General features: G+C 43.5%; 1 protein-coding gene across 1 annotated transcript; it reads right to left on the reverse strand.

The window, feature by feature from the left end:
* Window positions 1–1,069: 1,069 nt before the first annotated feature.
* Window positions 1,070–3,728, reverse strand: LOC116679283 (arylsulfatase J-like). The gene is given in 3 exon segments (XM_032508962.1): window positions 1,070–3,417; window positions 3,420–3,517; window positions 3,712–3,728. Coding segments are annotated over 3 exon segments (1,413 nt in total). The 3' UTR covers window positions 1,070–2,119.
* Between the last annotated feature and the right edge of the window lie 11,810 nt (window positions 3,729–15,538).

Consider the following 15,538-nt stretch of genomic DNA (forward strand, 5'->3'; position numbering starts at 1 on the left):
AAGCAAATGTGAATTCCCAGAGAATTCGGGGTTTAAGTGTTCCCATGGCCCACGGGAGAGGAGATTCAGCACGACGCAACGACATAAGAATCTGATCTTCTATAATTCTTCGCCGCGTGGAGGGCATCCCTTGTGTTTTGTGGTCCAGAGCCAGGTGGATTCTGGTTCCCATGGCTCCAATCTGGCCTGTAGACACAAAGTAATTTAAAAGGAGCTGAGGGGGAATCAGCATGATTAACCCAAATGGACCTCACCTGGTTCAGATTTACAGCGGGTAAAGGATGGAAAGACCCATCTTCACGTCAAACCGTTACCACAAATGCCACTGGGAAAGTCGAGTCAGCGCCTGAACGGACTGAGGTCATAACTTGGCTCTGGGTGCAGCGCAGAGGGGCGGGGGGGATCCAAGATGCTGTAGTGTGAACGGGGGGGGGGGTGTGCAGCCACGGGAAAGCCCCTCTCTGTGGCGCTCCTCTTGTTTCATGTGTTGGAAATCATTTCAAGTGGTCCTCAAGAATTGCTCTGGAAAGCTGCTTGGTTAGCTTATTAAAAAGACAGATAGACAAGCTAATGAAAGCAGAACATGTTCCATTTTTAGGCAACTGTAAATCCTTATTGGGTAGAGTACATTTAGAAGTCATTTAGCGTCATTTATATAGCTAATTGGCCTGTAAAGTACGCCAAAGCATCTACTTGCAACACAGCTCCAGTCAGTTTTGGGGGGACTTTCGATGGCTGCTGAGCAACAGAACTTATTAAGAAAGGCAGTTTTACAGATTGTAAGATTGTAGTTCCTTTTCTTTTCTTCTTGTACAGTACACCATGATTGATGAGGCAGCCTCAGATGAGGACTGTAAGAAAGCAATTAGATCTATATCGCCGGTTAAATCCCACTTCACGGTATTTTTTCCATGAATAAAAATGTACTTAGTGGCCACGTGTCAGCTTCTAAAGATGTTAAAACTTTCCAGTTACTAGAGCGCTCATTGTCATCAGAATAAAGGAAATGCGGCTGTAATAAATGCAAACCAGACAGAGCTGGAAACAAAGGGCTTTGTGTCTGGGGGGGGGGGGCTTTTATTTTGGTAGCTTGTTTTACATTCGAGGTGGCCTGGTGCCAGACCAGACATCATCTAAAAAAAGGGAAACAATATCTATTATTCTAATGTTCAGACAGACGGAGCTTATAAATCCAACGTACATCCACTCACACATCAGTTTCCAAGATACTGTATCGCTGCAATCAACAACATAATAGAACTAGGTCTTTATGACACAACTACATCTTTATTTCTGTCACCAGAACTCATGGCAACTGTCATTTGCTACTGAGATATCTCCAAAAGGTGACAAACATGCAACACAATCTAGAAAAAGCAACATTCTTTAATTAACCCTTGTGTTGTCTTCTCGTCAACCATGAACTTGAAGTTTTTTGGTGCTTTTCCAATGTTTTTGTTGCTTTTTCCGATTTGTTTTGGTCACTTTTTCCAGTTTTTGGCGTTTAAAAGAAATAACCTGAGCTGGTTTGATAACAGGTTTTACATTTATTCTTGGAATTCATGGTCTACAGACCTCCTTTTTTATTAAATTATACATACAATTTTAGTTAAAAAGGCAGAATTTATGAATTAGTGTGACTAATAGTTAAGATCAGAGGATGTTGTGTGGATCTCAGATGGGTAGATGTCAAAGTTCAGTTCAGATACTGTCTGGAAACCATTTCAAAAAAAGAACTCAACATTCAATGAAAGAAATCACTCATGTTACCTGAACAACGTAAGGAATCATCATGTTATTTTGGGGCAATTTGGTTGAAAGAAATCCATATTTCAGATTTAAAACACTTTGAAACGGGTCAATTTGACCCGAGGACAACACAAGGGTTAATTGCCCCTAACTTTAACATGAGGTCTAGTTTGGTAGGCGTGACAACAACAGTGTTTGAACGAGAGGATGTTTTTCTTCTTCCTTTGAGGCATTTCAAAAGGTCCATCCGCATGGTTTTTCCTACAGTACATAGTGGAGTCAAGTTGAAACTAGCTGGAAGAGGACAATCCTGAAACAGGAACTGTCAATCCCTGAGAAAAGTCACTTAGTCTTTCACAAATAGGGTCGGCTACTCTTCTACCTTCCTTTTCAGCTTTCTGTTCTTGGATTTCTTTTTCCACCTTCTTTTTAGCAGATGGTTGGTGAACAAGTTATTGTATTTCTCGTCCTCCTCTTGCTCCTCCCTCTCGTCTTTGTACCAGGGTCCCCACACGCCCCCGTTGTACTGGGGGTTCGAGCGCAGGTCCTTGGCCGGGTAGCGTACGGGCACCGCGGTCTTGTTGTACTGCGCTAGCCGTATTAGCATCTTCTTGACTATGTGCGGGTAGCGCTGGGACAGGTCCACTCTCTCGTACGGGTCGGCCGTGATGTTGAACAGCCAGATGGAGTTCCCCCGGTCCCAGTAGACGCGCTCGTTGTGCCAGCGGTTGGTCAGCCGCTGGTTGGAGAAGGTCTGCGGGGGCACCCAGTCGCTGTAGCCCGGGACACCCGTCAGAAGCTTCCAGTGGCCCACCCGGAGCGCGGCCCGGATCGCCGTGTTCCACAAGCCGTACCCGGCCTTCCACGAACCGTTCTTGGCTTTGATGTAGATCGGGTCGATGTTGTGGAGGATGTCCTTGCGAGGGGACGGACGGCCTTCGCTGATAGCCTCCCAGACGTCGTACCCGTCCAGACTCAGATCCTCGTCTAAAGTCCCCTCCCCCAGCGTCACCAGCGTCGGGAACCAGTCGGTGATGTGGACCAAAGATCGGCATTTTGTCCCTTTGTTCACCAACAGGGGACTGTGGACAAAGCCCACCGCCCGAATCCCCCCTTCCCAGTAGGTGGCTTTACTCCCCCTCAAGGGCCAGTTGCTTCCACCCGCTAAGGGCTGGCCCCCGTTATCTGAGGAGTACACTATGACTGTGTTGTCGTAATAACCGTAGCGCTTTAGCGCCAACGTGAGGTTGTGGACCGCTTCGTCCAGGCAGGACACCATGGCGGCATACTTCCGACGATGCAAGTTCGGAATGCCCTTGTAGCGCTCGAGGTAGCGGGCCGGGACCTGCAGCGGGGAGTGAACCGCCTGATAGGCTAAGTAAAGAAACAAGGGCTGTCTGCGAGGGTTGTGATTGGCTAAGATGCCGATAGCCTTTCGAGTCAACATCACGGTCGAGTACAAGCCGCGGTCCTGTTCCCACGCTGCCTCCTCCCCTTCGTACAGATCGTAGCCACACATCCCGGGCCCTTCGCATTTATAGTGACTGTAGTAGTCGCCGCTACCGAGCAGGGAGCCGAAGAAAGTGTCGAAGCCGCGCTGCGTGGGCAGGCAGCCCCGCTTGTAGAAGCCCAGGTGCCACTTGCCCACCATGTGGGTGGAGTAGCCCCCTGCTTCAGCTTCTGGGGCAGGGTGACGTTTTCCAGGGGCAGGCAGTTGGGCTGGGTGGCTCGGATGATTGAGTGCTGAAGGCCCGTGTGGATCTGGTACCTACAAAAATAAAAACAGAAATCAGCACGTCAGAGACATCAACCATTTCAAAGAAAAATAAGACAAACCCTGGTCATCATGTTTGAAACGCCTGAAAAAGGCTGGATCTACTCATTTGTGGTACGTCGGCCATGACATTACAGCTGATTATGCCTGAAAATCCTTCCTCTATATGTCAAGAGTTGTCCAATTACCTCAGAAACTGGTCCATATGGGATTCTAGGCCCTAATGTTCCCATGCTACTGTATGGCATCTCAATAAAATGATCTAAAGTGGAATCGCTGCCAGTATAAGTTTATAAAACTGACCCAGTCCAACGCAAACACACGAGGGCTTATAGGCTGTTAGGCCAAATCATTGGCAGTGACAGGAGGATGATGGGTAATGGTGGTTAGGAAAAGGGGGGGGGGGGGGTTTACTCAAGACCAGACAGGGAACACAGCACAACGGCAAAAAGGAAAACCCCATTTCAGAAGACATAACAAATACAAATTGACTGAAATGTTTTGCCAAATGAGTTTTTCTTTCTTTTTTAAGATTATTTTTTGGAGCATTTGAGGCCTAGATTTTTATAGGACAGCTGAAGACATCATAGAGGAAAGAGAGGGGGGGGGGGGGGTGACATGCAGCATGAGCTTGCACGTGACCTGGAGCTACTGACGCCCTGGCAGCCATCTTGGCAGCAAGCTGATACAACACCATTGATATGTGATGTACAGATTTCAGAATTCTGATAAATATACAACTCATTTCACTGCAAAGTAAACTCTTTTGGCCAAGAAAGTTGGGGTGATGTACATTTTATTACCACTTAGCAAAAATTAGTACTACATCACCAATCAACAATTACTCAATGGGTCGGAGCATTTGTATTCCAGAAGCTACTTTGATAAGCCTGACAAAAGCAAATCATATTACCTTGTTAAATATTGGTAAATGTACCTCTGAAGTACATTTAAGAATCATAAAAGTTGTGTTGCCACAATAAGTACAGTTATGTAGAATTTGCCCTAACATGACACCAGATACTGACTGGTTTTTGCCCCCCCAATAGAGCAAAACTACACATTTTATTGTAGCCAGACTAAGATACACCTGTGCAATAATCCTGCTGTCTAATCAGCATCTGGATATGCCACACCTGTGAGGTGGATGGATTATCTCGGCAATGGAGAAGTGCTCACTAACACAGATTTAGACAGATTTGTGAACAATAGTTGAGAGAAATAAGTTTATTTGTGTACATAGAGAAAGTCTTTGATGTCTAAGTTCAGCTCATGAAAAATGGGGGCGAAAAACAAAAGTGTTGCGTTTATAATTTTGTTCAATATATATATATATATATTAGTGTATTAGAATTTTGTTGTCTGTAATATAACATATCATAATGTAACATATATAAAGAACATGTAATAATATGGTGCATTACCTTAGGACTAACAAAATGGACATCTTTCTTCACATTTTATAAAATTATTTATCTGATGCACTATAACATGAATTACAGTGACTCAAAAATTATTTTATAAATATACAATTTGTTCTGTAGACACACGCACGCACACACACACACGCACACACACACACGCACACGCACACACACACTTTACAATTACAAATTCAAACTACATTTAAACTACTAACACTTACTTACAGTGGGGCTCGAAAGTTTGGGCACCCCAGGTAAAAATTTGTATTAATGTGCATAAAGAAGCCAAGAAAATCTCCAAAAGGCATCAAATGACAGATTAGACATTCGTATAACATGTCACCAAAAAGTTGGATTTTATTTCCATCATTTACACTTTCAAAATAACAGTTGTATTGCAGTCAGTGGCACAGGGAACATTTCACGAGTAAAAATGAGGAAAAACGGATTCAATAAAAATCTCAGCAAATTTTGGACGCTAACTTGATGCCATCTGTGAAAGAGCTGAAGTTAAAGAGAGGACGGCTTCTACAAATGGATCATGATCCTAAACACACCTCAAAATCCACGGTGGATTACATCAAGAGGCGTAAACTGAAGGTTTTGCCATGGCCTTCACAATCTCCTGACCTCAACACAATGGAAAATCTACGTATAGACCTTAAAAGAGCAGAAATCTCAAAGACCTGGAAGACTTTTGGAAGGAAGAATGGGCGAAGACACCTCAAACAAGAATTAAAGACTCTTGGCTACATGAAGCGTTTCAAAGGGGGGGGGGGGGGGGGGGGGTACAAGGTATTAACCCTGCAGGGTGCCCAAACTTTTGCAGACGCCATTTTTTTGTTTTCTGTTATTTTTAAAGTGTAAATGATGGAAATAAAATCTAACTTTTTGTGACATATTATACGAAAGTCTAATCTGTCATTTGATGCCTTTTGGAGATTTTTCCATCTTTTCTTGGCTTCTTTATGCTCATGTTTAGGATCCATTTTAGATTTTTTTAAAATGATGCAACTGTGCACCCAAAGTCTTACTGTCTCATTTTTCTTTAAAGAATATTTTGCTATTGTACTGATTAGACTACTTGCCGCAACTTCAAATGAAATCAATTACAACGATGAGCTGTGGGGTTAGTGGTCTGACGTTAAAAGTCAACGTTGTCATCAGTGGGACTGAGAAAGCGAGACACCCAGGACCCAAGGAACGGATGTAGCCAGATAGCCCTTCTTCTTCTACACTCCTTTGGCCCTGGTTGCTTTCCCCTGAGGTTAGTGGTGTGCAGTTAAGCTGTCACCAGGGGAAGGGAGTGAAGACCAGTTTCTAATTCAGGGTTCCCAGAGAGGAGGATCTAGTTGGATGACAACCCAGAAGGTGGTCAGGCCTGGTAAACCTCCGTTGCCCGTTGAGAATGCAAAAGGCGTCCGGGGTTCCACCAGCGTGCGGTGCGCGCAGCGTTCCAAACATAGCAAACATGGGATTTACAACTCAAATCCTACTCGACCAAAAACAACGCAGTAAACCCTCCAAAGATCCACATAGAAGCACACACTGCAACGGCAAACACATGCACACCGCCCTGCATGGAGCCCAGCAGGCTAGGCTAACAGCTCAGAGGGGCTTCTGCTTCAGCTTGGTGACGCTTCCTTAACCCTTGGGTTGTCTTTGGGTCAAATTTGACCCGTTTTCTAAATTTCCATATCAGAAATATGGGTTTCTTTTTAACTACCTATTTTTCCAAAATAACACGGACAGTACAGTGCAACAAAAGATTGGGTCTCTTTGGGTGTTTTGTTCAATTTTTTTTAACATTTAACCCTCATGTTGTCCTTGGGTCAAATTGACCTGTTTTAAGTTCATTTTCTTTCTTTTTTTTTGTCACAAAAAAATGGGCCACCGAAATAAGCGCTGAAAATCAACACCATTAAAAATATCAAAAAACTTTGGAAAAAACATAAAAAAAAAAGCACCCACAACATTGAAAAAGTGACACAAATGTCGGGAAAAAAACGACAAAAATGTTGAAAAAAAGTGACCATTGTTGACGGGAAGACAACACGAGGGTTAAAATATTTTGTTTTTAATGTTTCAAAACTGAACCCAACTGAACATGGACATATACCCTTATACCTAAATTAAAAAAAAAAGGAAATGTTGAAAAAAGAGACAAAAATGCGAGAAAAATTGTTGATTTTCCGGGAAGATGATGCATGGACAAGGGTTAAAAAAAACAACGTTTGGTCCCTTTTTTTCAACGTTATTATCGCTTTTCCCGACATTTCTGTCACGTTTTCCATGTTCTGGGTGCTTTTTTTGATGTTTTTTGCCAAAGTTTGTTGATCTTTTTAATGTTGACATTTTCAGCGCATATTTCGACGGCCCATTTTTTGTGCCAAAAAGATACAAAAATAACTGAAAACTGAAAAGGATAATATGAGGGTTAAACTGCACAGTCCATATGAGATAGCTATCATTACCGACGATTACGCCACACCTATACTTGATGGTCGGAGGTATCTGTATCGGCATTTAGAATGACCAATACATTTTTTTTTTTTATATTCATTCATCCAAATCCAAAGAAATGATTCTGATTTCCGATATATTGGCGGGCTGATAGTATCGGCCAATATTAGGTTTTTCCCGAGCTATCTGTATCGGCATTTATAATGGCCAATCAAAAAAATTGAATATTCATTCATCCGAATCCAAAGAAATGATTCTGATAAATGAATATTAAAAAAATAAAATAAAAAACGGATGGGCAACCATGTTATGAGTGTTGGCGTTGTATAGTCTGTCCACCAGAGGGCGCTCTACAATTCAGATTATTTTATTTACTATTGTGTATTTGTTCAAAAGGACTTTAAGTTTCATAGCTTAAGTTTGTATTTTTATACATTTTATCTATCAGAACTTGGAAGATATTTTGATGTTCTGTTGTGACAATAACACAAACTATCATATTATTATTTAAGTGAGAACTCATAAATAACTACAAATAACTAATGTTAGGGAACTGTGTTTGTGTTATGTTACGCGTTTCTGGATTGTTTTTAAAAATTATATCGGCCGATATATCGGAATATCGGATTGGTGGGGGTGGTGCGCGGTCACGGAAGGCTTGTGTCACGTGGACGGGCCGACAGTTTTCTTGTCATTACTTAAAATTCCTCATGGGGACGACAGAAACTACGCACTGTCGCTTTAACAGCCAGTGTACCGACTGTACATGTTAGCCGTGGCTAGGTAGCAATGCACTGCGTTGTGTGTGTCTGTGTGTGTCATCGAGTCACAGCTCGGGACGTACCACCTCAACTACCAAATGCCTTTGGGGAAACCCTGACCACTGACCCCCCCCCCCCCCTTTAGCACTGCTGTGGTTCAACTCCAGCCGCAGTTGGCGGACTCTTCCTGGAGGAACTGTTTCTTCTCTAGGGAGAATGATGCTAAAAACTACATGCCACCTGGGTTTGATGCCTCCAAATCTTTTGGAAATCAAGTTTGGAAACTTAAATGTTGACAACTTGGCCACAACAATTCCAACAGATTTTAAAAAGCTGGTTCCCAGGAACTTTCAAATATTCAGCCGCTAACTCCCCGGGATAATAACATGCCATAATTGCGAATTTGATACTTCTACTCATGCAAGTCTTTGAGGTCGGGTCGGTGAATTCAAAACGAGACCACACCGGCCCCGGTGGGAGCCGAGATAAGAGTCTTGAGAAGAATGTCTTGTCACTTGGTGGTCTGGGCTGGGGGGGGAGGCATGCACCCTGCGGGATAGAGGAGGCATTGTTGGTCTGTCGTTAGACGATGAGATTCCAATGCAATTAAGAAAGGGATGGTAATGAAAAAGTGAATTTTTGAAGCTAAGACAACAACAAGTCAACCAAGCCTGGCACGGGAATGTGCTCCTTTAGGAACAATAAGCTTGTTTACTCCACTTATGTGTTGAAAAGATCCACATAATATGTAATTATCTTGATGAAAAGTGAGAAGTTTTACTACTAAAACCTTGTTCCCTGTAATCGCTCCAGATTTTAAACAAGCACAGTACATGTCGAACCAACTCTTGTAAATAGCCAATAAATGTCCATAAACTGACTTTTGGATGGAATATGCTCCATTATGTTCAATCTACTTTTGTCTTCAGTCCATTTCTACACGGATTGTTTTCCCACTTTTGCCCTTGACTTCATTTATTTTTATTTGTCAGATCATTTTGCATCAACGCCAGGAGAGCAAAGGGATTGAGAAAGGGGGGTCTTGTAGAACTCAATGGGAAAGGAACACATGATGGGACCCAGACCGGATTAAAAATATGGAGACCACATGTGCAAATTCATTAAGATGTAAGTGTGTGTGTGTGTAAGAGCCCCAGCCCCTACGTTTGCAGCTCCTGCAGGTTTTGGTGGTGTTCGCATACCAAACGGTTACAGCCGTGTAATGAGAATGTCATGCTAAGTGCCGCCTGTGATTCCCCCCCAAATCCATCAAACCAGCCCGAGGTCTTGATGGAGAAGGGTATTAGGTGGAGCGCAAAGACTTTAACAGTCTCCCCGAGTTGTTTCTCTTTGACAACTCAGGGACACTGAGGGGGTTCACAAGGGAACTAGGACTTGACTTTGCAGGGTTTTGGGGCACCTGGTGGATAGTTCTGGGTTTTAAGTATTTATGAGGCCTTAAAATGAGTGCAGTAACTACTGCCCTCTGGGGAGCTCCCCTCCTGCCCTGCAGTCCTTCCACATGCCCAGTGTGACTGATGTATGGGGTCTTTTAAAACCAAGCGGGGCATGAATGAATAGAAAACCCGGATCATATCTGCCTCCTTTGTCCAGGATGGATTCAATTCAAAGGGTCCTGTTGGATTCCTCGAGTAAAGGCTAAATCATAGTCTTTAAGTTTATTTACACAAGCGTTGAGCCACAAGGTCGACAAATCAAACACACCATTAAATTCAAATGTCCAATCACGAGGCGGTCCCACAAGACAAGTGCACTGGCCGCCAATCCAGCCGCTGAGGTTGCGGAGGTTCCCGAGCAGACCGGCTTCCCGGGTTGAGGCCTTCGCCTGTAATCCTGGTCCACATCCTCCTCACATGTGGTTCAAATAAGCCGGCTCGACTCGGCGCTCTGCGTTTAATCAACGTCAGCCCCGGGGTAGTTTGTCTTACTTTGCTCTTCTTTTCAGCAAGCTCTTCGTTCACTTCCTCGCTATCTCCGAGGATCTCCGTTCATTTTCCTCCTGCCTTGGCGTTGTCTTGTCTTTTTTTCAGGACATCCTATTAATCCGTGTCTCGTCTTCTCGTCAAAATTGAAAATCAATGCTTTTTGTGGATAACTTTTTCTTGTGTTTTTGTCCCATTTTTCAACACTTTAACCCTCATGTTGTCCCCATGTTGTCCTCATGTTGTCCTCATGTTGCCCTCATGTTGTCCTCATGTTGCCCTCATGTTGTCCTCGTTTTGCCCTCATGTTGCCCTCATGTTGCCCTCATGTTGCCCTCATGTTGTCCTCATGTTGTCCTCACTTTGCCCTCACGTTGCCCTCATGTTGCCCTCATGTTGCCCTCATGTTGAACTCACTTTGCCCTCATGTTGCCCTCATGTTGTCTTCATGTTGCCCTCATGTTGTCCTTATGTTGCTTTCATGTTGTCTTCATGTTGCCCTCATGTCGCCCTCATGTTGTCCTCATGTTGCCCTCATGTTGTCTTCATTTTGCCCTCATGTTGTCCTCATGTTGCCCTCATGTTGTCCTCATGTTGTCCTCATGTTGTCCTCATGTTGCCCTCATGTTGTCCTCATGTTGCCCTCATGTTGTCCTCATGTTGCCCTCATGTTGTCCTCGTTTTGCCCTCATGTTGCCCTCATGTTGCCCTCATGTTGCCCTCATGTTGTCCTCATGTTGTCCTCACTTTGCCCTCACGTTGCCCTCATGTTGCCCTCATGTTGCCCTCATGTTGAACTCACTTTGCCCTCATGTTGCCCTCATGTTGTCTTCATGTTGCCCTCATGTTGTCCTTATGTTGCTTTCATGTTGTCTTCATGTTGCCCTCATGTCGCCCTCATGTTGTCCTCATGTTGCCCTCATGTTGTCTTCATTTTGCCCTCATGTTGTCCTCATGTTGCCCTCATGTTGCCCTCATGTTGTCCTCATGTCGTCCTCATGTTGTCCTCATGTTGCCCTCATGTTGTCTTCATGTTGCCCTCATGTTGTCCTCATGTCGTCCTCATGTTGTCTTCATGTTGCCCTCATGTTGTCTTCATGTTGCCCTCATGTTGTCTTCATGTTGTCCCCATGTTGTCTTCATGTTGTCTTCATGTTGTCCTCATGTTGTCCTCATGTCGTCCTCATGTTGCCCTCATGTTGTCTTCATGTTGCCCTCATGTTGTCCTCATGTTGCCCTCATGTTGTCCTCATGTTGTCTTCATGTTGTCCTCATGTTGTCCTCATGTTGTCTTCATGTTGCCCTCATGTTGTCTTCATGTTGCCCTCATGTTGTCTTCATGTTGCCCTCATGTTGCCCTCATGTTGTCCTCATGTTGTCTTCATGTTGCCCTCATGTTGTCCTCATGTTGTCTTCATGTTGCCCTCATGTTGCCCTCATGTTGTCCTCATGTTGTCCTCATGTTGTCCTCATGTTGCCCTCATGTTGCCCTCATGTTGCCCTCATGTTGTCCTCATGTTGTCCTCATGTTGTCTTCATGTTGCCCTCATGTTGTCTTCATGTTGCCCTCATGTTGTCTTCATGTTGCCCTCATGTTGTCTTCATGTTGCCCTCATGTTGCCCTCATGTTGTCCTCATGTTGCTCTCATGTTGTCTTCATGTTGCCCTCATGTTGTCCTCATGTTGCTCTCATGTTGTCTTCATGTTGCCCTCATGTTGCCCTCATGTTGTCCTCATGTCGCCCTCATGTTGTCCTAATGTTGCCCTCATGTTGTCCTCATGTCGCCCTCATGTTGTCCTAATGTTGCCCTCATGTTGTCTTCATGTTGCCCTCATGTTGCCCTCATGTTGCTCTCATGTTGTCTTCATGTTGCCCTCATGTTGCCCTCATGTTGTCCTCATGTTGCTCTCATGTTGTCTTCATGTTGCCCTCATGTTGTCCTCATGTTGCTCTCATGTTGTCTTCATGTTGCCCTCATGTTGCCCTCATGTTGTCCTAATGTTGCCCTCATGTTGTCTTCATGTTGCCCTCATGTTGCTCTCATGTTGTCTTCATGTTGCCCTCATGTTGTCTTCATGTTGCCCTCATGTTGTCCTCATGTTGCTCTCATGTTGTCCTCATGTTGCCCTCATGTTGTCTTCATGTTGCCCTCATGTTGTCTTCATGTTGCCCTCATGTTGTCTTCATGTTGCCCTCATGTTGTCTTCATGTTGCCCTCATGTTGTCTTCATGTTGCCCTCATGTTGCCCTCATGTTGTCTTCATGTTGCCCTCATGTTGTCTTCATGTTGCTCTCATGTTGTCCTCATGTTGCCCTCATGTTGTCTTCATGTTGCCCTCATGTTGCCCTCATGTTGTCCCCATGTTGTCTTCATGTTGTCCCCATGTTGTCTTCATGTCGCCCTCATGTTGTCCTCATGTTGTCCTCATGTTTTCCTATATCCATATTCTTTTTAATTCCCCAAAATAACATGATTGATTCCACCCAACGTGGAAGTACACAACTCTATTTTCATTAATTTTGGGGCGTCCTATTCAATTTTCTAGCAAATTGAAGTGCTATTGAAATAATTTCTGCTTTTCAAACTCAAAAAATATAGGTACAATTTCCTAGAATTGAGGTTTATTGGCCATAAATTCCAAAAATAACTGTAAAACTCAAGTTAATAAGTTAGTGTTACATAGCGTGTTACAAAAAATGTGACAAAAACATAAGAATAAGTTTAAAACATTGATTAAAAGTGCCAACTAAGGTTTTGATTTTCAATTTTGATAGGAAGACAACACGAGGGTTAACGCTTCACAGTGCAATGTTTGTCAATTTTTTTGATGTTTTCAACACTACGTAACACTAACTTATTAACTTCAGTTTTACAGGTTTTTTAGGGGAATGTATGGTCAGTAAACCTAATTTATAGGAAATTATATCTAATGTTTGAGTTAGAAAAGCAGAAATTAGGAATTATTTAGACTAAAATGAAAGGAATGGATGTTGATGATAATCACAGACTGGAATATGTTAACTTTTACTCAATACTATTTCAAAAACACTTCCATTTGTATTTCAAATGCTATAAAATTGAATAAGACGCCCCAAAAATAATGAAAGTAGAGATTTGTACTTGGCAAAGAGCGTTGTGTGGAATCAATCATGTTATTTTGGGTCGTTAAAAAGAACACTGATATTGGACAACGGGTCAATTTGACCTGAGGACAACATGGTAAATAAATGCAAATCCGAACATTCACTTGCTCGGGACATCTTTGGACAACTCGACACAGAGTTCCAGGACGGACTGGTGTGGGACAAGGAAGGGAAGGGAGAGAGAGAGACAGATCACCGACACAACAAGAGAAGGGGTGAGTGAGCGGCTAAGAGGAGTTTGAGATAAGTGTGGACAGATGGGAAGTGTGTGAACAAGTAGTAGCCGGAGTTTGAGTGAATACACGACCCCGTTCTCCTTGTGGTTTAGACCAGATTCCAGTCCAGTGGGCTATGATGTAAGAGCACGGTGTTCAAGGATGACAGAAGAGCTTTTTGGGAACCAAGCCGCAGTCCTTGCTTGAGGCCTGCTACTTATTGCCCAGGGACGCCAGAGTGCATCCTTCATCTTGACTTTGCTGATGGACGATAGCTCATTCAGGCATGCAGGAGACTGAAAATGAAATTAAATTTTGTTTCAAATGTGTTTTTCTTTGCTTGACAAGCATCTTAAATCACCTGTGGCCAAAAGAGAAGGCGGGCAGGGGGACTATCAGGACGGGATTAGGACATTCTGTAGGGTTCAGGTTGCCTTGTCTGCAATGGAGATGTTAAACCAGCTCCAACTCGCTATGGCCGGTTCCATGAAGCTCCTTAATCTTCAGTAAAAAAATTGTTATGGTTTCCTTAGAAAATATCCCCTTAAGTCCTAAGTTTTCATACAAATGTTGGGACATTTTAAGCGTCAACGCCTTCATTTTCTGCATTCTGATAAATTTTTATGCACCAATTTAATTTCAATTGGTGAAAACTGACCGGCTTGTCGCACGGGCTTCAGACCTCCGTCCCAGCTTGGTCATATAAGCCGTAGTTAGTGGTGCTCCATCAGGTCGGTGGTAGTTGATGGTTCAGTTAACCGAGAATAGGTGACTGTAGGGGAGCCGGGTGCAGAGCTGCCGGTGCTTTCGGCAGAGACTACTGTTAAGGTTTAGGCGAGAAAAAGTAAGTGATATACAGCAATGAAAGTTAAGTTTGGGTTCCAAAACGACTAGTTAAGTTTAGGAAAAAGATGGTGGTTTGCATTAAGAATAGGTGACTGTAGGGGAGCCGGGTACAGAGCTGCCGGTGCTTTCGGCAGAGACTACTGTTAAGGTTTAGGCGAGAAAAAGTAAGTGATATACAGCGATGAAAATTAAGTTTAGGCTCCAAAACGACTAGTTAAGTTTAGGAAAAAGATGGTGGTTTGCATTAAGAATAGGTGACTGTAGGGGAGCCGGGTACAGAGCTGCCGGTCCCTTTGGCAGAGACTACTGTTAAGGTTCAGGCGAGAAAACGTGAGTGATATATACGGCAGCGAAAGTTAAGTTTAGGCTCCGAAACGACTAGTTAAGTTTAGGAAAAAGATGGTGGTTTGCATTAAGAATAGGTGACTGTAGGGGAGCCGGGTACAGAGCTGCCGGTGCTTTTGGCAAAGACTACAGTTAAGGTTTAGGCGAGAAAAAGTAAGTGATATACAGCGATGAAAATTAAGTTTAGGCTCCAAAACGACTAGTTAAGTTTAGGAAAAAGATGGTGGTTTGCATTAAGAATAGGTGACTATGAGCCGGGTACAGAGCTGCCGGTGCTTTTGGCAAAGACTACAGTTAAGGTTTAGGCGAGAAAAAGTAAGTGATATACAGCGATGAAAATTAAGTTTAGGCTCCAAAACGACTAGTTAAGTTTAGGAAAAAGATGGTGGTTTGCATTAAAACACTCCCAAGGAACACACACACACCTTGTCTTGAAAGTCCTGTGTTTTAAATCATACGAAATACAGGGCTTAACTTTTCATAACTGTTTGAAGTAGAGCTGGGCAATATATTGATATTATATCGTGATATGAGACTAGATATTGTCTTAGATTTTGGATATCGTAATATCGTGATATGGCATAAGTGGTGTCTTTTCTTGTCTTTTTGCATCAGGTTTGAAAACTGTTCCAAAACACAGAATTGGACTACTAAATAACATGATTACGAGGCATTTTCACCATTTCAGCATGGTCACCATGGTCACCGCCCCGGTACAGCCTGGTCTACATCCAGGATCTACATTCCAAGATTGTTCAGGTGCAGACGGACGGATGTCCCTCATATCACCTTCATCTTTCTCTCAGCGTGCAGCTTATCACGCCAGCTGAAGTGTAAAATCTATTGCCTTGGATGGGGGGGGGGGGGGGGGGG

Source organism: Etheostoma spectabile, unplaced genomic scaffold, assembly GCF_008692095.1.
Source record: "Etheostoma spectabile isolate EspeVRDwgs_2016 unplaced genomic scaffold, UIUC_Espe_1.0 scaffold00010115, whole genome shotgun sequence".
NCBI classification, from domain to species: Eukaryota; Metazoa; Chordata; class Actinopteri; order Perciformes; family Percidae; genus Etheostoma; species Etheostoma spectabile.